Source organism: Abramis brama (assembly GCF_963993115.1).
Source record: "Abramis brama genome assembly, chromosome: 15".
NCBI classification, from domain to species: domain Eukaryota; kingdom Metazoa; phylum Chordata; class Actinopteri; order Cypriniformes; family Leuciscidae; genus Abramis; species Abramis brama.
In genome coordinates this window covers 36,896,498-36,918,910 of record NC_139977.1, presented here as the reverse complement: position 1 = coordinate 36,918,910, position 22,413 = coordinate 36,896,498, and the positions used below count along the sequence as shown (strand labels likewise).

Below are 22,413 nucleotides of genomic sequence, written 5' to 3'. Positions count from 1 at the left end.
ACTTAGATTATCCACATAAAAAATTGAAAAAATCTGAATGGGTAGATTGTTTGATGTTTAGACACATAATATTAACATTACCTCTGTAGGCCTCTCTGTGGCAGCAGAAACTCTTCATCCCCATCGTCCTGTGAAGATGAGCATTTGGTCGAGTACATTTATAACACTATTTGTCATCATTTCTGGTGTATTGAGTAGGCGACTTACGACTGCCTGGGGTTCTGCTGGGACAGGAGGCTCCAAAAGACAGATATTACCATCAGAATCTGCTAGGACCAACAAAAAACCCAACCTCAAAGTAAAATAAATGGAAATATCAAAAATAGCCTATCTAAAAAATAACACATTTGTAAACCTCTTACATTTTATGAAGGCCCTTGGATGTTTGGGAGTGACTGGCTCTGAAGTCCCTCCAGGAATTCCCTCATCCAGAAATGCTGCTGCACTGCTGGACACTGGATGCTATTTAGTTATTTAATATGTCAAATGTTTGTAAAGTCAGTAGCCTTCACCCATGATATGCTCAAGCCTTACCTGATTGAATTATGTTTTTATATTTAATTTTCAGCTGCTGCCATGTTCTTTTAATGCCTGCAGGATTGCTCCACATGAAAATTAAAATTAGGTTGAATAACACACTGTTCTTCCAGTTTCACCTCTGATATTATAACAGTTGGGTAAGTTACTCTAAAATAGTTATCAATGTTATCTTCAACAGTGTAATTAGATTAATGTAATAATTACTATCTTTAGAAAGTTTTGGTCTACTTATTACTAATTACTAAATCCCATATCAACCTCAACCATTTGAACAATACAAGGAGAGACAAGAAACTGCACTTTTAATGCTTTCAAATAAACAATATACAATTGCATGAACTATTCTTGATTTGACCAAACACTGATTCTTGGGAATTTGGCTAAAACAGGTTTTAATTTTGAAAATAAAAAGTTAGTAAAATTACAAAATCTGAAGATATATTATTATTGACCAAGGTCTTGGCTGTTCAGCAATATATCGGTGCAACCTCCTCATTTTGTATTTTTTTCATAAAATAGGCGTTTTTCCAGTTATTACTTTGTTTTTGTCAACACCGTCAGACACAATAAAAAGCAAATAATTTTTTATTTATTTGGTCTAATATGTATTTAGAGTTTTTAAATCATTATCTGGCATTCTTAGTACACATATTTGCTGTTAAGTGTTAAATATTCACTTTTTTTCATGTTTTATACTGTTTCACGTGTACTCCTTTAAAAGATCTAACATCATACAACGTTTACTTTAAGCCTAAATAGAAAAAGTGATGTTTTTTTATTTAACAAACATATTTTTTGTATTAAAAGATACCATTACTTTAATAACTCAACAGCACTGAAGAAACATATTGTAAGCATATTCATTTAAAACAAATAAAACTCCCTCTGACGGTGGTGACTTTAGAACTGAGGGTGGTGACACTAATCTGACGGTGGTGACAGTGGCCTCATTACAACATACAATTCCAAAATTTATACAACTCAAGTCAATGGCTTCTTGCTTAACAACTTTATTTAACTATTTGGTCCAAAAAATAACAATCCTGAGCACTGTGATAAACATTTAGCCTGCCTACTCCGAGCTGGATCGTGTATGGCCTGATCCACCGGACTGTTTGGGGGAGTTTCTAGGTGATCTGAGCCCTTTCTCTTACGTTCTCTTGATACTTTTTGTCTATGTTTCCAAGCCTTTCTCTGACTTCTCTTTTCCCTTTCATTCAAGTCATTGCTATTTTTTTAGCTTCCCTTCCTCCACCCTCTTCTTCCATCTTTGCCTTTCCGTTCTGAGGTATTCCGCCTTTAAAGGAGAACTTGGCAACTTTTTTAACTTAATAAAACTGTCTAGAAATAAGGGGGGGGGGGGGGGGGGGGATTACAGTGAATGTTAGATTTGGTTAAATGTTGTCATGCCATTTTCATTTGGCTTTAGTCATGGGAGATGCATAGCCTACAAGGGATATTGTATGTGCTATATAGGTAGGTAGTAGGTGCACTATGTGCATCCCAAATGACGTAAGCCAAATGAACATGGCATAATAGTGAATTGAGAGAGAGGGAAGGTTACCAATGGTTATACCGCAGTTAGGTCCGGTCTAATTACACTGAACAAAATTATAAACGCAACACTTTTGTTTTTGCCCCCATTTTTCATGAGCTGAACTCAAAGATCTCAGACTTTTTCTATGTACACAAAAAGCCTATTTCTCTCAAATATTGTTCACAAATCTGTCTAAATCTGTGTTTGTGAGCACTTCTCCTTTGCCGAGATAATCCATCTACCTCACAGGTGTGGCATATCATGATGCTGATTAGACAGCATTATTATTGCACAGGTGTGCCTTAGGCTGGCCACAATAAAAGGCCATTCTAAAATGCAGTTTCATCACACAGCACATTCCAACAGATGTCGCAAGTTTTGAGGGAGCCTGCAATTGGCATGCTGACTGCAGGAATGTCCAGCAGAGCTGTTTCCCGTGAATTTAATGTTCATTTCTCTACCATAAGCAATCTCCCAAGGCGTTTTAGAGAAACTCGTGTTCGTGAGGATGTTCATGGATATCCACGAACATCCTCACTCTCACTCGTGCTATATTGCTTAATAGTAGCATGCGGTGTAGGCCTGTATGGAAGAAATATAGGGAGAATTACATAAATACAAATATAAAACAGGTTAATGAAACATTACAGGCCATATTGTTATTTATTGTGATCAACAATTATATTCTAGCCTTCGTTGAGGACCATTTGGAGGTTTTTGTCACCACCGTCAGACTGTACGTCACCACCGTCAGACAGAAAACCTGATGGTGGTGACGTATGACGGTGGTGACAAAATATACTCTTTCACATGATATGCATGAGTTGTTCACATTAGCCATCTTTTTTTCCCTCTGTTGCTATCTACTTCAGACCTCTTCTTAAAAAGTATACATTTATGTCATAATCTAATCTAATGTTTTTTTATACAAAAGAGACGGTGTTGACATGTTATGGTTGTGACAGTAGCAGTGTCCAAAAATATGAACAAGTCTAAGAGAAATTAGCAAACTTACAGGAGCTTGAGTGATCTTGAAGCATGCAGAACAGTTGAAGGTTTGAAAATGGGGTCCCCAGGAATTAAGTTGACCTTGTAGTTGCCTGATTTTATTGTTTTTTATAAATATCTGACGGTGGTGACGAATATGTGGGACACATTTTGAGCAACCACAAAATAATTGTAATATGTATTAAAAACTACAAACAGTGAGGTTTGAACAATATTTACTATGTACTCTTTCATGTGGTAAAGATATTTTTCAATTTAATTATTACGTTTTGTTTTTTTAATCAAGTTGAAATGATTATCTCCTATCCGAGGACAACTGATTTTGTAGGCAATGGGCCAGCATATAATCATTAAATTAATACAAATTAAAAATAAACCTATAAAATAACCTTACATATGTGCAAAGGACCCCCTGATTATAACCTTGATTCTTTTTATTCATGAAAATGTTATTAATTTCCAACAGAATTAGCACTTTTCTTCGTGGGACATGTTTTATCCAAATTCCCAAGAATCAGTGCAAAGTGTGTAGAGGGAGAAGGTTACATAAAAATATACCTTTTAAAAATGTATGTTAAATCCACTATTGTTTTATACAGAATTGTTCTCTATAGTCTATGCAGTAGCCTATTTAATGTAATTACATCAGATTTTATTTTAAATTACAGAAGAATTAAGAGTTATCCCTTTAATTAAATCACAATATTTAGATTACTTGGTAATTAATTACACCAAACACTGTATAACAGTAATTCCTTTTTGTTTGGCGCTGTTGCCATGGTGACTCGTAATATCTGCGCTCCATTGATAATGGCTTTTTATAGTTGTGGTGCACGCGCTTAACTCAGAGTCAGTCAACTCAGAGTTGATTGAACTAACTCATTTCAGCTGTTCTGTAACCGAAAACTCATAGTTTCTGCACGGCGCGCTCAATTTTCACGAGGCACTTTTCACACGCGAGCTCTCTACAGAACCAATAACTCATAAATCTATTGTGCTTGTTAATAACTTATTGCTAAATTATCACAGTTTATTCTTTCTTAACTCACTCAATTGATTTAATATCACACGTGTCGTTCACAATCTCTTATCTCCGGTCGCGTCTCAGCTTGATACTGATCTTTTTTTCTGGAAACTTTTTCTCAACTGAGGGCGGAGCTAACCTTTCACCTCACCAATCAAATTAATTCAGAAACATTTTTCTATTCTTTGAATTATTTATAATAAAAAAAAATACAATTTATTTCTTATTCTTCTCTTACTATTAGTTTCATAGCGATATGAATAAACTAATACTAATTATAATTACTAGTGACCCAAATTAACGTACTGGGTTACACTTTCTTTATATACTAATACATAATTAAAATGTAAGTACTCTGAAAAAGAGAGTATAAAAATCGAGTGTCTGTAGTCCTCTCAGGTCTGCAATAAACACAGCTACTTATTTCCATTCGGAACGAATGAAATGATTGGCTGGGCGACTATCACTCTCCCTCGCTACCATGGCTACCACCCCCGCTGCTACAGGAGCTGCCCACATGCGCGCACCCGTTTGACTCGAGGAGAGGCACGGAAGCTAGGAACAATCACAATTATGGCAGAGAAAGAGCAGTCAGAATTCCGAGTACCTGCATATACAGTCAGCGAAGGCAAACAAGGCCAAAAAAGAAAGACAGTATTCGAAAAGGCTATGACCAAAAATTCTTTGGATAAAGCAAGAAGTCAGACGAGAGTCAATATCGGCGTCCTCGTTAGAGCCAACAGTGCTTTCATTGTGGAAGCTCTTACATGCAAAACACCGTATATGTTATGAATCTTACACGAAATTCACCTTCATCACAGTGTAACTGATGGTAATGGGGAAACGTGTATCAATGCAACCTGTTTTTAGCTTTGCCTTATGTTACTAGCTCGTTACCGAATCAAACTCAATATATTTAAAACTTTACCAGTATCTATATGCTAGCTTGATAGTGAGTACTAACAGCCATGTTAATTGTTTATATTCATAATGATAAAGTTAGATATTTTATTACATGTGATTCTGACATGATATCACTACATGAACTTCTCTCCGCTCGGCGCTGGCAAACACTGAGCGGTCGGCATCGCGCGTTCATGTGTTTTGGGGGCGTGGCTTTGGAAGGAGACCAGAAGGGAGGGGGTGGAGTGAATGGAAATAAGTAGCTGTGTTTATTGTGCTCTGAGAAGGACTACAGACACTCGATTTTTATACTCTCTTTTTCAGAGTACTTACATTTTAATTATGTATTGGTATAGCCTATAAATAAAGTTTAAACACATTTGGAAATTTTTTTTTTAGAAAAATTATGATATATATGTATTATGATATATACAAGACATGTAATACTGTAAATAAAGAACCACTATATAACAATTATCTAATATAAACAGAAGTTAAATTAAATCATCTGTTTAAATTAAATCATCTGTATTCTGCAAAAAACACTCACTTGGCTCCAGCTGATCAATTTGTTCATTGACTCAGCCTCTACAAGTGCCCAAAATTTGCTGATAAATGCTGGGACACTACTACTGTTTCATCTCCCCTGTTAACATCATAACCTTTCTATGTCTTCTGTGAAGATAAATGTCACACTGTTCTAGACATTTGCCAAGTGTGAGGAGTCCCAGGCTGACCAACACATGAACATATGGCGTTCCGATAGGCTCTTTAATGTAACTTTGCAGCACACACTCGTCTCAATGAACGTTGCACTCAATGTCTCACTCAATTCGTCATTCACGTGTAGCAGTGAAGTTATTGTTATTTTTCGCTAACACGTATTTAACACTCTACTCAACACGGCCAGCTCTACTCTACTGCCAGCGGTTGCGATCGGTTCTTTAATATGACTTTGCAACATGCACTCGTCTCAATTAACATGACGTCTGCGTCTGTTATTTATATATAGGATATTATGGGCCTGCCCCAATACCTCCCCTTCCCCTAGATTTTTGCGCATTCTTGTGTAGGGTGTCCCAAAACTTTAGGGAGCAAGGGGGAGTGCTATTCTGTCCTTCAAATCAACCCTCAAAACATAGTGAGGTGCGATGCAGACTTAAAACAAAGTGGGAGATGAATTATAAGTATATTTTCGCAAATAAGCATGTTACAATTTCGAAATATGTTGGAATATGTTAGTTTGATGCCCATCCAATGGACTGTTGAGTTGAGTATTTCACAAAGCTATCTGACGATGTTCATGATATCTGCCGAGTGCTTCGAGAGAGTCTGCCCATGAAATATACATCTTATATACAATTTCTAAATTGCGGGACGTGTTTGTAAAAACAGCTATTAAAAGCACAATGATCCGCGGAAGAGACGCGGCGTTCCTATTGGAACGCCATATGAACATTGCTGCTGCAACCATAGACTGTAAAAAAATATGGACGTAGTGTCCGTGACGTCACCCGTAGGTTTCTGAAGAGCATTTTTGAAGCCTAAAGTGGGCGGAGTCGGCCGTCGCCATCTTGGCCTCGCGTCACCTTGCGTCACTCCCGGATAACAGAAAATTGGCAAAGAGGCGGGGCGTGTGGAGCTGGAGGAGCCACTCGACGTGATCGAGTTAGCTCAGGCTTGGGAGGCATCGCTCGTCAAGTTCGTAGAGAGCTTATTCAGTCCATTTTAAATTCTGATTTTGGCCGCCTCTCAAATGGGTTAAACCATAGATATATTACCTATGAAGTTCAAGTAAATGCGATAGAAATCCGCGCTCATTCAAGGATGTGCATTTATTGCATGGACGGAGAAAGCACCGACGCCTGCAGGATTTCATCTGACGGTACATAAGCATATTATAATCAATCAGTTCCGTGAGAGCAGAACGAACAAGCCTTTATATCTATAGACCTTTTTTAAATCTGAAAACTCCAAAAAGCAACGAAATTGTCAGACATCCATTAGTGCATGTTCACAGAGAAAAACAACTGAAATACAGCGCTGGTTGTTCTCTCGAACGATACTCGACGACAACGAGGGAATCCTAAGCCGTGGGCTAAGTAATGGGTGTATTAAATTGTATGAAATTACCCCGAAAAAAGCACAAACACTGCAGAGATGGCAAGTTCAGCAGCTAAAATTTGCTAGGTGAAGTGACGCGGCTAACAGCAGACAAACGGCTAGCATTGACATCAGCGGGAATCCACCTGTCACTCAAAAATGGACACACCCTTAATTATGCAGAACTTTAAATATTAATCAACTAAACGGATGAGTTATAAAAAAAAATTAAAAAAAAACACCCCCCTCACAGTTGTCATGAAGGGCAAAATTAGCTGTATAGACCAAAGCCACATACAGACACCAGGCTGTAAACATGTTTTTTTCTGCTGTAAAGTTGGTCATTTTAACATGGGGGAGATACAGATTTGACTCACTTTTGACAACAGCCTCAAGCGGCCAGTCAACGAATTGCAGTTTAACTCACTTCCGTGTTGGTTTCAAGAGAGACGGGGAGGTTGCCGCTTGGCTGCAACACACCCCATTGTTCCTTTATCCACCAGTCATCAACATGGCACCCTATAGTATACACAAGTCTTGCATGCATTTTACCTGCCTGTCCTTCATAATCATTTGCTTAAAATAAATTAACTTTTGCTATAGGAAAATATACTCTAATAAAGAGCTCAAACAAAGTCCCTTTCAAGGCTCAAATACCTGAATTTGTCTGATTATAAACAACAGCTAAATCATTTACGCGTCTAAATTAGACAAATTAACGTTGTTGTGGTTTAGCAGCATGGTTTTATTATATATGCAATAAATTATAAATGTAAATTATATAATCATAAATTATAAAATTTATATTATAAAAAAATATCAATTATAATAAATCATAAACCCTTACAGTAACCAGTGAGTAACTTGATCTGGTATTTTCTACCTCTTTTATGAAAAATAAAATAAAAAACAGTTGGGGAATCCAGGGAAAATATTCAGTGAGAGGAAAAGAGCAGATCCCTAAAATTAAAATAAAATTTTAAACTATTGTTTTTTTTTATTTAAATTAAATAAATTTAAATTAGATACATTTTATTTAATAAAAAATAAATAAAAATAAAAACACCCAACAACAACAGAACCACAGCATCTTAAAATGTATAAAAATAAACTGCACAACCAGACAATTTAACAGGTTTCTATTTATTGTGTTAATGTTGAAGTAAATGCCTTGTGGAAACAGATCCATGTTGTACTTTTCGGTTTTAAAACAAAGAAATGCTTCTTTCTTATTCACAGCATTCTCAGTTCACCGTGAGAAACTAGTCATCTCCTGCAAAGCCAAAAACAAAAAAATTACACAAGTATCACAATATGAGCTTCTCTTTACAGTTTTGATAAGATAAACGATATTAAAGGGGGGGGGGGGGTGAAATGCTCATTTTCACTCAATCTCCTGTTAATCTTGAGTACCTATAGAGTAGTATTGCATCCTTCATATCTCCAAAAAGTCTTTAGTTTTATTATATTTATAGAAGAAAGATAGGCTGTACCGAGTCTTTCCGGAAAAAAACGAGCAGCTGGAGGCGGGCCGTGTGGACGAAGCTAAAGCTGTGCTAACGCGCCGAGCTAACAACACACAGAGACATTTGAAGCAGTTTTACTCACTGCCCGGTTCCAACGCACGACCGCGAACCTTTATCATTGCGACTGCTCGATCCTTAAGATCCTTGGGCTTTGTTTATAAAACAATCATCGTCGAAATGCAGGGAACAAACAGTCTTACACAACTCCGTTGATGCTCCGGAAAAACAAACTCCATCCACGGGTTCCTTAAAGGGGAAATGAAGCAGTCAATCAAGTTTACATGATTTACAAGATGGATTTCCACTATAGTCAACAATTATATAAGAAACATGACAAATGTAAACATATAAAAGAAAAAAAAGAAAAAACGTTATATCTTTTGCTGCCAGGGCGCTGCCATTGTGTGCAGTATTCTAACGTGTGACGTCACGGGGTTGGTTGGCTTTAATAAACCTGGCTGAATGTATTAATATCACGACGTCAAACTGTCTACACCACAGAGTTTTGACCGCGAAAAACTAATGTAGTCTAACGTTAGATGTTATATACAGCAGATGGACTCTGACACGGTGGGTATCGCATTACAGCCACACGCGTTGCAACTTACCAACCCGCTCTTCGCCCCAAAACCACCACCGGCTGTTCGACATAACGTAACTTACCACTGCTTGGTTCCCACGCCGTATCGGCTCAAATGCATATTAATACATGCGATCTTACATGGTGTTGACAAGAGACATGAATATGATGGCAGACATCGCGAACAATGTTTCCATGTGCAGTTTGTTAACATACAACGTTAGACGTCGTCTTTTTGTCTGGGTCTAATAAACTTCACTAAGTTAGCTCAGGGCTGCCAACTTTTGAGTTTAGCTTGGAGTGAGATTTTTTTTTTTTTCGGGGGGGGGGGGGGGGGGGGGGGGTTGTATGTCAAAACAAATATTGCATCACAATAAGTGTAATTGTGATTGTCAAAACATTTGGTAACTAAATAGAATTTTATGAAGTTTAGTGACAACATGTTACAATGTTTACTTAGTACATTACAATGACTGGTAGGATACAGTTTTTATTATTGCTTGACAAAAATTTCAAGATTTCAATTCCATTCTTGTGATTTGATTCCGATTTTGATTCAATATTGACTAATTTGGATACATGTTTATTTTAAATTTTATTTAAAAAAATAATCTCACCTAATGCTGTAAACATAGAGGGCCCAATCTGCTGGTATTATTAAAGGTTAAAAATAACAAATTAAATTAAATATAATGTAGTTTTTGTTATAATAACAATTATTTAATGACATAAGTAAAAATATAATAAATATGTAATATAGTGCTCAGCAAAATCTCCTCTCTAGCTATTTTTTCTATTCAGTTAACATGCTATGTACATTAACCCTCTGAGGTCTGAGCTGTTTTCTGGGCCCTGGAGGTGTTCTGACATGCTCTGACATTTCTGGTTATTTCTGTTACTTGTGACATTTTCATGGCTAAAGTCTAATTACACTGTATTCAGCACAAACTCTGCTACAATAATATATCAGCAGCATGTATGTAAAAGTTTGTAGTTTTGAGATAATGACATTTATGCGTGGTTTTTGAAAATACAAAAAAAAATTCTCACTGAAATAAGGCCATGAAACCCATACTGATTATTTCTTCACAAGACTTTTGAAAATTGTATGACGTAGCCTAGAATATTTGCTGCAAAACTATGTGAAAATCACCCTGACTGCTCATTCAGATAAGACAATATATTGATTTAAAAATTTTACGACGTGTTTTGTGTGAAAAAGCCTTATGCGAGAGCTCATTAATATGTAAGCTTTTCTCACCTGAGAAAGACAAAGAACCTCCCCTAACGGCCCTATTAGGAGCTATCAGGCCTCTATCATTCTGAGCAACCTTGCACAATACTGTAAATGAGGAGATTTAAAAAATAATGGCTTTTAAATTGTTTGGATTTATTTACAACACAACATAATCCAAAGATACACAACAAATGCCAAAAAAGCACTTCAAAGACAGAGACCTTTGTGCCATTCCTAAAAACATTGTACATACCTTTCATTTCCAAGATTTTCACTTTACCATGTTCACGTACTGAGACTCATGTGAATGTTGAAGTCCTCAGTGGCATCTGGGACCTGAAAAAAAAAAAAGTGAACATACTGATATCAAGAGAAAGGCCTGCACGATTTTGGAAATAAATATTAGATTTTTCTGGTTAAAATTGCTTTTTAAAATTCCTTTTTAAAATTCACAGAATACACACACACACACACGTTTCCAACGATATATAATATAATGAACACCAGGTTTGTTGTGCCTTGTAGGCATAAGGTATATGCGCAGTGCGGATAAAATAATAATAACAATAAATAACCTATAGCAGCCTATAAATCTTCCAAAAGAAGCTAGAGAAAAGTATATTGATTATCATGTTACTTCAAATGTTTCCATCCGTTATGATGATATGAAATGAGATAATAATAAAAACATGAAGCCGTTTGGTGCGTTTTGCTTTCATCCAAAATATGATACATTCAAACGCGATCGCTTGCAAAATATGATACATTCAAACGCGATCGCTTGCAAAATATGATACATTCAAACGCGATCACTCTCAAATATAAAACATTATGGTTACCATAAACATATCTATGTTTGAGCAGATATCCACAAACACAGTAAACACGGGTCTAAATATTATAATATTCCCCATATATCTAGCAACAGTTCAGCTGCAACGTGACATTTATGCAACAATAACAAACTAGGCTATGTAAGAATTTCTTACCTTATCTTTCTTGTCTTCAAATCGCGTTCTTCTTCTTCTGAGGTAGCCTAAATCCAATGTAAGCTCAGGCACGTCTTTCAAACTCGACGAAAAGTGAAGTGAAGTGTTTTGTTGTTGAGGTAACGAGCGCGTTCGCGTTCCATGTGGAGATTTGCATGTGAATATCTTTTGCGCGAGTAGGCGTGGCCAAATTAACTGTAATGAGCAAGCGTTTGAGAAGCTGGACATCTTGTTGGTTTTATACAAATTACTTAAACAGAGAATATTTGTTTTCGTTTTGAATCCGATCATTTAAAAGTACACACTTAAATGTTTATAAAGGTATATGGCTCATAAATGTGTGACAAGTATTCGCTGAGTTTTGTTTCAGTTTATAGACGTGCTCAAGAAAAAAAAGTTCACCGCGACAGAGAGGCAGAACGCACACCCTGTTTATTTTCTTTATTTTACAAAAGCACAATGTTTTGATTTGATTGTAAGTGGACACATACAAAAGGAGAAATATCACAGATTCTTTTTTTATATTTCTTTTTTCTGTATGACCATAAATGATGGAGTAATTTAAGTATATAGTGCTACAATGTGGAGAAAATCCGGCAAAACGCGTCGGCGCGTTTGTCGACCTCAGAGGGTTAAATGGCTTTCCTGAGGTAAATGTAACGTTATGTGACATAATTGTTCTCCTGCTGTTATACTGACCACTTTCCGTGGTTGAAAAACACTAATTGGTCGATATTATGTATGCTTTCGGTAAGTTGTACTGCATCTTTAAATAAAAAAGTAACAGATGATCGGTTCACGTGCACTTGAACTGAGGCGCTCAGCGATCTGTCACGTCACATTTACAAGCGCCAAACGTATTTTTGTCTGAATTTCGTAATAAAATTGACGGAATCTAAGAGCTGTGAATTAGTTCAATATTAAAAGTAGCCTACCTCTTCGCTCCGCAATTTTTCTGTGCGTGAGAAAATGGATGTGTGGCGTGAGAGCGTGTGAAAAGTGTCAATTGCGTGAGTCTCACGCTCAATGCGTGAGAGTTGGCAGCCCTGTTAGCTAAACACTAAGTGTTAGCTAGTTCATGCTTACAGCTGTTAGCTAATAATGACTGTACCTAACGTTAGTTGTTCGCGGTCAAAACTCCGTGGTGTAGACAGTTTGACGTCGTGATATTAATACATTCAGCCAGGTTTATTAAAGCCAACCAACCCCGTGACGTCACACGTTAGAATACTGCACACAATGGCAGCGCCCTGGCAGCAAAAGATATAACGGTTTTTCTTTTTTTTCTTTTATATGTTTACATTTGTCATGTTTCTTATATAATTGTTGATTAAAGTGGAAATCCATCTTGTAAATCATGTAAACTTGATTGACTGCTTCATTTCCCCTTTAACGCCGGGTTCTTTGGGAATCTGTGCAGGGTTGTCTTGCCCTGGCAACCAAAAACCCACTTCTTTGGTGACATTGACTTCCCTAAAGCCGAGCACAGCGCTTTGAGGTACTGCTTTTGCTCTCTTCTCTCTCTCTGGTCTACAGATGCGCGCGCGCCCGCGCTCTTCCGGGAGAAATGCCCTTAGGACCCGTATAAGAAAATTACGCCCCAGCTGACGTCACACATGCCCATACTCGAAAAAAACTTTCCGAAACTTGTGACAAACCGAAAGGACAATTTTTGGCACAGAAATACTCCTTCAAATGTACAATTTAATTTTTGCAACTGTCCATGTTTAGCATGGGAATCCAACTCTTTAACAGTGTAAAAAACTCAGTATGCATGAAATAGCATTTCACCCCCCCTTTAAGGAAAATAATGTGTGGTTCTCTTACGAGAGTTCTCTCGTACTGCGTTTGATAAAACGCTGCGGGAAAAGTCTCTTTTCACGAAACACTGAAGCAAAAATTATCCTTTAATTTTTCATATATGTAAAACGCGTTGCGGCAGCAGCAGACAGCTGAAGCAAGACGGCTTGTCTGCTCATTGGCTGCTCTGCGGCAACTGCATAAGCCTATCGAGCGCAGGCTGATGCAACATCAGACCAATGAGGGCGCTTCGCGCCCTCCTCGCCACTTCCCGCCGAGACGGGCGTGGCTTACCTCTATAAAAGGAGCTCGAGAAGGCTGACTCACTTGATTTTAATCTCTTCAGCGAAGCGCACGCATCGCTGGATCACGGAAGCAGCGTCGTCCGAAGCAAGCACTTCAGCGGGACGAGCCCTCGAAGCCGCTGGCCTACGCCGCCTTCTACAGCCGTACCTGCTGCGCTTTCCGACGCCCATATCCTTTATTGTGCTCTGTTTTGTGTGTGTGTGTGAGTGTTCTCGTAGCACTCACCCCCTAAAAGAGCGGCGTCTTTCTAAAGATGCCTAAATCCTGCGGCTCGTGCAGAGCCCCACTCGCCGGGGGAGACGACCACGTCATCTGTGTTTCCTGCCTCGGTGAGGACCATGCAGCGCTCGCGCTCGCTGACGGCGGCTGCCCTCACTGCAAGCTTTTGCCTATGGTGGCTCTGAGGACCCGCCTGGCATCCTTCTCGAAGCCTGCATTCTCCGCCGCGATGCCGCGCCGTAAGAAGCGCCGCTCGCAGCGGGTCCCGGAACCCTCTCCACCCCGACCAAGCTCGCCGGTTCGCCCGCCAGCTTCACCGACCTCCCCCGAATCACTTCCTGATGCTCAGCGCCCGCAGCCCGCCGCCGCGTCATCAGAGGAAGTTGTTTCGGAGGCCGCGTCGGGGGAAAAGGATTCCTGTTCTCTCCTCGCTTCAGGCAGCGAGGATTGGGCGAGCTCTGAGGACCTCGCGCCTCCTGCCCGAAAGCCCTCAGTGAGAGCCAGCATCGAGACGGAGCTCATGCGAGTGCTCGCGTTGGCCGCGGCGAACCTCGGCCTCGAGTGGTCTGCACCGGAGCCCCCCTCTCGCACCCGGCTCGATGGTAGCTTCCTCCCAGGTGAGCGCAATTCTCCGGAATCTAAGCCCGCTCCTTTTCTTCCTGAGTTACATGAAGAAGTTGCGAAGGCCTGGAACGCGCCCTACTCTGCGCGTACACGCTCATCTGTGTCGCCTGCATTCTCCTCTTTGGACAAGGCGAATGAACGAGGCTACCTCTCTCTGCCGCCGGTGGAACAGGCTATAGCGACCCATCTGTGCCCGCCCTCTGCTGGACGGCGAACTAAAAACCGGTGTTGCCTTCTAAAGCCTGCCGCATGACGTCGACGCTGCTCGCGCGAATATTCTCTGCCGCTGGGCAAGCCGCGTCAGCGCTACACACCATGGCTACATTGCAGATTTTCCAGGGTGATCTCCTCCGTAAATGGGACGAGGCTGGACCTGATGCTGTCTGCATTGCGGATTTGAGGAGTGCTTCGGACCTCACGCTCCGAGCCACCAAAGCTGCCGCACAAGCCATGGGACGCTGTATGGCTTCCGCCACTGTCGCTGAGAGGCACTTATGGCTGACGCTCACGGAGATGGCCGATTCCGAGCGCATCGCGTTTCTCGACGCCCCGCTGTCTTCCGCTGGCCTCTTTGGTTCTTCTCTCTCCGAGTTCGTAGAGAGATTTACCGAAGCCCAGAAAGCGTCTCAAGCCTTCAAGCACTTCCTTCCGAAGCGCTCTGGTTCCGCGGCGGGTCGAGACAAACGGACCCCGCGAACCGCACAGCCTCAGCCGCCGCCTTCGGCCCCCTCTTCGCAGCAGCCTCAACATCGCAGCTCGAGACCCCGCTCTCGATCGAGCGCCCGGCGCCCCGCGCGCACGCCGCGACCGAGGATTGTAGTGAAGCCAGAGGTCCCGAAGAAGTCCTAGCCCGCCTAGGAAAGCGCAGGTGTGTGAGTCCCGTTGCGGCCGGCCTCCTACCCAAGCGCCTCGCTGTCTCAGCCCCAAGCTTCGCGGCTGTCCCAGCGTTCTCTGCAAAGCGCAAGCCTGTACAAGTGCCCGCTTGCCTGCACTCAAAAGCCGTTTTTACGGCTACCCAGATATGTCTCGAAAAGAGTGTGTTTTCTGGTGTCCCGGCCACGGCCGATGGTGCTATAAGTGTAGTGTCGATGCCCACTCCTCTGTGCCCATCCATACACATAAGCACAGCCCTGCACCCAGGGCTCGCGCAAATAAAATCGACTCAGGTCGATTGCGCCCCCCACATAGTAAAAGTGCCCACTACTCAGTGCCCACGAACACTATGTCTATCAGATCACAGGCTCTCTGTAAAAACGAGACCTGTGAGCGCGCGCGCTGCTTACACAAGCAGCGCGCCCCAAGCAGTAAATGTGCCCGCTCACAGCCCACATCTACTCGCACACATGAGTCCCACGGGGCTCGCGCAGCCCTCCCTCACTCAGTCAAACACTGTTGTAAGGTCGAGGGCGAGCGCTCCGCCCGCTGTATTAAGCGCGCCCCCCGCCTCAAATGCCGCAGGCATAACGCCTATGTTTGTGAGCCCCGTAGCACCTCTGTCGCACGGCGAACAGAGCGCGCTCTGTATCCGGCCCTTAGCCAACCATGCAGATGCATGGGCAGCGCTTCCAGGGGTTTCGGACTGGGTCTTAGGCATTATAAAGAGAGGCTTCTCGCTACAGTTTTATCGACGCCCTCCGCGCTTCACAGCGCGCGTCGAAACTTCGGTACCGCTGAATGTAGCACATCTACTTCGCGCCGAAATATCAAAACTGATAAGCAAAGGGGCGATAGAGCTTGTTCCCCGAGTTCAAAGCGAACAGGGGATATACAGCAGATATTTTCTAGTCCCCAAAAAGGACGGCGGTATCAGACCCATTCTGGATCTAAGACGACTGAACAGAGTATTAGTGAAACGCCGTTTCAAAATGCTCACAACCAGCAAAATTCTCGCGCATGTTCGCCGAGAAGACTGGTTCATGTCGATAGATCTGAAGGACGCGTATTTTCAAATACAGATAGCGTCACATCACAGGCGATTCTTGAGATTCGCCTTCGAGGGTCAGACATACCAGTATACAGTCCTGCCTTTCGGCTTGTCCCTGGCACCTCGTACTTTTACGAAATGCATGGACGCAGCGCTCGCTCCTCTCAGACTCAGAGGCATGCGAGTGCTGAACTATTTGGACGACTGGTTGATCCTAGCCCAATCACGATCTCAGCTCATAGAGCACAGAGCCATTTTACTCGATCACCTCGAGAATCTTGGTATCACGGTCAATTGGGCGAAGAGTTCACTGAACCCCAGCCAAACGATTCCGTTTCTGGGTATAGTTCTGGACTCACAGTCTATGACAGCGCGGCTGTCGCCACAGCGCGTGCTGAACATTCAGCGCGCGGCGATGTCTTTCCGCCGCGGCGCTTTCACCCCGCTCAGAAAATTTCAAAGGATGCTGGGTCTCATGGCCTCAGCATCGTCAGTTCTCCGGCTGGGCTTGCTCCGCATGCGCCCGCTGCAGTTCTGGTTGAAAGCGCGGGTTCCGCGCAGAGCGTGGGTGTCCGGTCATTTACGCCTCAAGGTCGATCAGGACTGCGTCACAGCCCTGGTTCCTTGGATGGCGAACGACTGGTACCAATCAGGTGTAAGCCTGGGGACTTCCTCGAGGGTGAAGATGGTGTCTACGGACGCATCCACCTCGGGATGGGGAGCGCTGCTCGACGGCAGACCGTCCTTCGGCCTATGGTCGGAACGGGAAAAGCTCCAACACATAAACTGCCTAGAAATGCTGGCAGTGCACAACGCGCTGACGCGTTTTTGTCCCCACATCAAGGACCAACACGTCTTAGTCCGTTCGGACAACATGGCAGTGGTGTCCTACATAAATCGCCAGGGCGGTCTGAATTCCTAACCCCTGTACAGGCTGGCGAAACGCCTCCTGCTATGGGCTCAGCACAACCTACGCTCGCTGAGAGCAGTACATGTGCCCGGGCTGCTAAATGTGGGCCCGGACAGACTGTCCAGGAACAACGTTCCTACGGGCGAATGGTCTCTACACCCACAAACAGTCCGGCTGTCGTGGGAGAGATTCGGCAAAGCGGAGGTGGACCTATTCGCGTCCCACGAAAACGCTCACTGCCCCGCATTCTTTTCAAAGACCGACAGCGCGCTGTCCCAAAGGTGGCCGCGCTGCCCGCTATACGCTTTTCCCCCCGTCTCCCTCCTGCCTCAGGTGTTGGAACGGGTCAGGAAAACGAAATGCCCAGTGCTGCTTGTAGCACCGTTCTGGAAGAACCAGGCATGGTTCCCAGTTCTGATGCAGATAGCAGACATTGCTCCATGGCCAGTGCCGTTGAGGAGAGATCTCCTCTCGCAGGCCAGGGGCTCGATTTGGCACCCACACCCGGAGCTATGGTCCCTTCATGTGTGGGCGCTCAACGGATACCCGTTGGTCTCGCAGAGGGAGTCATGAATACCATCACGGAGGCTAGAGCGCCGTCGACCAGGCGACTCTACGCTTCAAAGTGGTCGGTTTTCTCCGGCTGGTGTACAGCTCGGAGCCTTTCACCCCTCGAATGTGAGGTAACGGAGGTTCTCTCCTTCCTACAAGAGCTGTTGGATAAGGGCAGATCCCCTTCCACGCTCAAAGTGTATGTGGCGGCTATTTCAGCGTTCTCAGGTTCAACGCTGGGTCAGTCACTAGGAAGGAATGATTTAGTCATCCGCTTCCTCAGGGGAGCTAGGAGACTGAATCCACCCAGGCCTCCGTCAGTCCCTATGTGGGACCTCTCTACGGTCCTGGCGGCCATGAAGGGTGCCCCTTTCGAGCCTATCCAGTCAATCAGCCTCAAACATTTGTCTTTCAAAACAGTGTTTTTGATGGCTCTCGCTTCAGTGAAGCGCATAGGCGATCTGCACGCGCTCTCCGTGAGCCCGACGTGCTTGGAGTTTGGTCCTAATGACTCTAAAGTCATACTCAAACCTAAGCACGGCTATGTGCCGAAATCCCTCAACACGCCTTTTCGGGCTCAGGTCATTTCCCTGGCTGCCCTGCCGGCGTCGAGTGAGGAAGGGGACTCGAGTTTTCTTTGCCCTGTTAGGGCTTTAAGAACTTATATGTCCCGCTCTGCTGCCTTTAGACAGACAGAGCAGCTCTTTGTCTCGTTCAGCGGACGTTCCAAAGGAACGGCTGTTTCGAAACAAAGCCTATCCAGATGGATAGTTGACGCAATAGCGCTGGCTTATACTGCCAAGGGCATTCAATGCCCGTTGGGAGTCAGAGCGCACTCTACGAGAGGCGTTGCCTCCTCGTGGGCTTGGTCCAGCGGGATTTCCTTACAGGATATATGTACGGCGGCAGGCTGGGCCTCTCCGTCTACATTTATCAGGTTTTATAACCTAGAGGTTCCCGCCTTACAGGCTAAGCTTTTGTCGGTGTAATACTATGCCGACTATGCTGGGCTGAACTGTGTAAGACCCACGTTTTCCCACATTAGTGCAGGCTCCCTACCCTGGCTATGTGATGTCATATTCGCGTCTGTGGACATGTCTATATAAGGACGGAGGAATCCCCTCCTGTCTTTAGACTCTCCCTGTGAGGTCATGTTAGGCCTGCAGACGCTACAGTATAGGGAATTAAGGCTTTCCTCCCTTATTCCCCGACTCTGTGTGAGTCTATCTGGTGATTATGCACTGTATGCCTGAAATAGCTTCCGGTGATCAGTGTTTTTATCCCAGCACGCACGGCGTTTTGCAAGGGGTTCCCGCAGCGTTTTATCAAACGCAGTACGAGAGAACTCTCGTAAGAGAACGTACTCGGTTACTAACGTAACCTCGGTTCTCTCTAGAAGAGGGAACGAGTACTGCGTTCCCTTGCCGTGCGTTTGGTTCACTCTGGTTCGCTTCGGCGATCAAAATCAAGTGAGTCAGCCTTCTCGAGCTCCTTTTATAGAGGTAAGCCACGCCCGTCTCGGCGGGAAGTGGCGAGGAGGGCGCGAAGCGCCCTCATTGGTCTGATGTTGCATCAGCCTGCGCTCGATAGGCTTATGCAGTTGCCGCAGAGCAGCCAATGAGCAGACAAGCCGTCTTGCTTCAGCTGTCTGCTGCTGCCGCAACGCGTTTTACATATATGAAAAATTAAAGGATAATTTTTGCTTCAGTGTTTCGTGAAAAGAGACTTTTCCCGCAGCGTTTTATCAAACGCAGTACTCGTTCCCTCTTCTAGAGAGAACCGAGGTTACGTTAGTAACCGAATACGTTTTCCCCCAGTGTAATGTGTGTGTCCTACCTCTTCTCACCATGACTCTTCGCAATTCTCCTCACACTCCTTCTGGCTGTAGAAGTTGTTGCCATTGCCCTTGCAGCCTCCATATGTGAAGGACACACACTTTCCCACAGAAGAATTGAAGGCCCACCTGGGAATGATTGCTTCACAAGGACCAGTCTCTATAGGCAGTCTACAGGCAGCTAGATGGACAAAATACACTATATATTAGGACCACACCAAGATGAAGTGTGTGCTGGGTACCTATGGGCCACTCAGCTGGGCCGTAATCCATCTTTGAGTCACACACACAAAAACAACGGACTCACACACTCACACATATACACACACATCATTGTGAGGACTTTCCATAGGTGAAATGAAACCTCACCCTACCCATCTCAGAAAACTGCATTTTTAAATTTGATAAAACATTGTTTAGTATGTTTAAGCCATTTTAATAATAAGGACTCAGGAAATGTCCTCTTTAACCATATTTATGCTGTAATACCAGTGTAATACCCATGTCATTATGCAAATTTGTGTCCTCAATCATATAAAGCACACACACACACACCAACCTTCAGTGCGACAGCTCTCCAGACACTCCTTTTCTGTCACAAAGTTGTTCTGGTTCCCCTTACAGCCTCCATAGGTGAACGTCTGACAGGTCATGATGGACGAGTTGTAATGGAAACGCTCCATCATCCCGAAGCACTGACCGGAATCTGGCTCGGACTTACATGCTTCTACACACACACAGAGAGAAACACACACACACAGACAGAGACACACACACACACACACACTTAGTGCGACAGCTCTGCAGACACTCCTTTTCGATTTGCTACAAATTCACAGCTTTTGGGTCTTTTCCTGACAGGCCATGTCATGATGATACATTAACATTTCAAAAACAAACAAAAATTTACACTAAGTATCACAATATGAGCTTCTCTTTACAGTTTTGATAATAAGATAAACGATATTAAAGAAAATAAAGTGTTGTTGTTTTCCCCCAGTGTAATGTGTGTGTCCTACCTGTTCTCATCAGGTCTCCGCAAAACCCCTCACACTCCTTCCGGCTGTTGAACTGGTTGTCATTGCCATTGCAGCCTCCATATATGAAGAACACACACTTTCCCGCAGAAGAATCAAAGGCCCACCTGGGAATGTATGCTTCACAATGACCAGGCACTATAGGCAGTCTACAGGCAGCTAGATGGACAAAATACACTATATATTAGGACCACACCAAGATGAAGTGTGTGCTGGGTCACTATGGGCCACTCAGCTGGGCCGTAATCCATCTTTGAGACACACACACACACATCTTTGAGACACACACACACACACATCTTTGAGACACACACACACACACACATCTTTGAGACACACACACACACACACCTTTGAGACACACACACACACACACACACACATCTTTGAGACACACACACACACATCTTTGAGACACACACACACACACACACACACATCTTTGAGACACACACACACACACATCTTTGAGACACACACACACACACATCTTTGAGACACACACACACACACATCTTTGAGACACACACACACACACACACATCTTTGAGACACACACATCTTTGAGACACACACACACACACACACACATCTTTGAGACACACACACACACACACACATCTTTGAGACACACACACACACATCTTTGAGACACACACACACACATCTTTGAGACACACACACACACACACACACACATCTTTGAGACACACACACACACACACACATCTTTGAGACACACACACACACATCTTTGAGAGACACACATCTTTGAGAGACACACTCACTCACTCACTCACACACACTCACTCACTCACACACACTCACTCACACTCACTCACTCACACCAGTGTTAATTTCGTTAACGAAAACTATGACGAAAAATGTTCGTTGACGACCTTTTTTTCCCTGACTAAGACGAGACGATGAGAGACGACACCCACGTCACTAAACGATAACTGTGACTATATCAACACATGCATTATCGTTGACGAAAAAAGACGAGACTGAAATGTGTTAAATCAATTTTAAACTTGACCAAAACCACTTGTTTGAGTCAAATAAAGGAGACGACAACACATTTACTGTTTTTACGAGCGTTTAGGCATATGGTTGCCAGATTTTAGTAATTTAAATCCCCAGTCAGAGCTTTTCTGTTAAAAGAACACGTTTTCTACCCGGTCTTTCAATAGTATCTGGCAACCATGCGCTCGCGCGCTCTCTATCTACACTGCTGAAGTAGCGCGGAATCCACGGATGATCTTAAAACACAGACAAGTTAGCTGGAGTTTAGCGATCTTCATTTGAGATTTTCTACTTAAATTAAAGTGTCATTTCTCATTTAGTCCGTCTGTGTTCTGCCACGAGGCGCGCTGTTTGTACGACTCAAATCCGCGATCAAAATGCAGGCTGATATCCAACAGTGTTTTTAATGTTGATCATATTATACGAACAAGAATGCAATGTTTTCTGAATATCCACACGATTTCAAATGTGACATTGATTTTATACAACAGTTCAACAAACAGAATGGTATTAAGTGATGTAGCCTACTACATTTAAAACAGTATTGTCAGTAGGCTTATTGCTCTATTTTACAACGAAATTCATAGCAGAACTGCAGCACACAGCGGTGATTCATGAACGAATCTGTGGCTTTGAACGAATCGTGAGATTCAGTGACCCATTCATAAATATAGCAACTTGCTTTGTTACTGAATGAATTGAATGACTCCATAAAAGTATCACTTCGTTTTTAC

General features: G+C 43.0%; 3 protein-coding genes across 3 annotated transcripts in view; 1 reads left to right on the top strand and 2 right to left on the bottom strand.

Moving 5' to 3' along the window:
* LOC311096828 (uncharacterized protein) overlaps positions 1–22,413 on the top strand; it is a 488,849-nt gene that overhangs the window by 121,489 nt on the left and 344,947 nt on the right. The gene's annotated exons all lie outside the window — the stretch shown is intronic.
* LOC311096814 (uncharacterized protein) overlaps positions 1–22,413 on the bottom strand; it is a 367,324-nt gene that overhangs the window by 206,771 nt on the left and 138,140 nt on the right. The window lies entirely within an intron of this gene.
* LOC311097964 (carboxypeptidase inhibitor SmCI-like) overlaps positions 8,253–22,413 on the bottom strand; it is a gene marked incomplete at its 5' end in the record, with an annotated part of 42,150 nt that continues 27,989 nt past the window's right edge. Inside the window, 4 exons of the mRNA XM_084137974.1 lie at positions 8,253–8,388; positions 19,619–19,797; positions 20,176–20,343; positions 20,636–20,812. Of these exons, the coding sequence (XP_083994100.1) occupies positions 19,625–19,797; positions 20,176–20,343; positions 20,636–20,812 (518 nt within the window). The 3' untranslated portion in view covers positions 8,253–8,388; positions 19,619–19,624. The remainder of the gene's footprint in view (positions 8,389–19,618; positions 19,798–20,175; positions 20,344–20,635; positions 20,813–22,413) is intronic.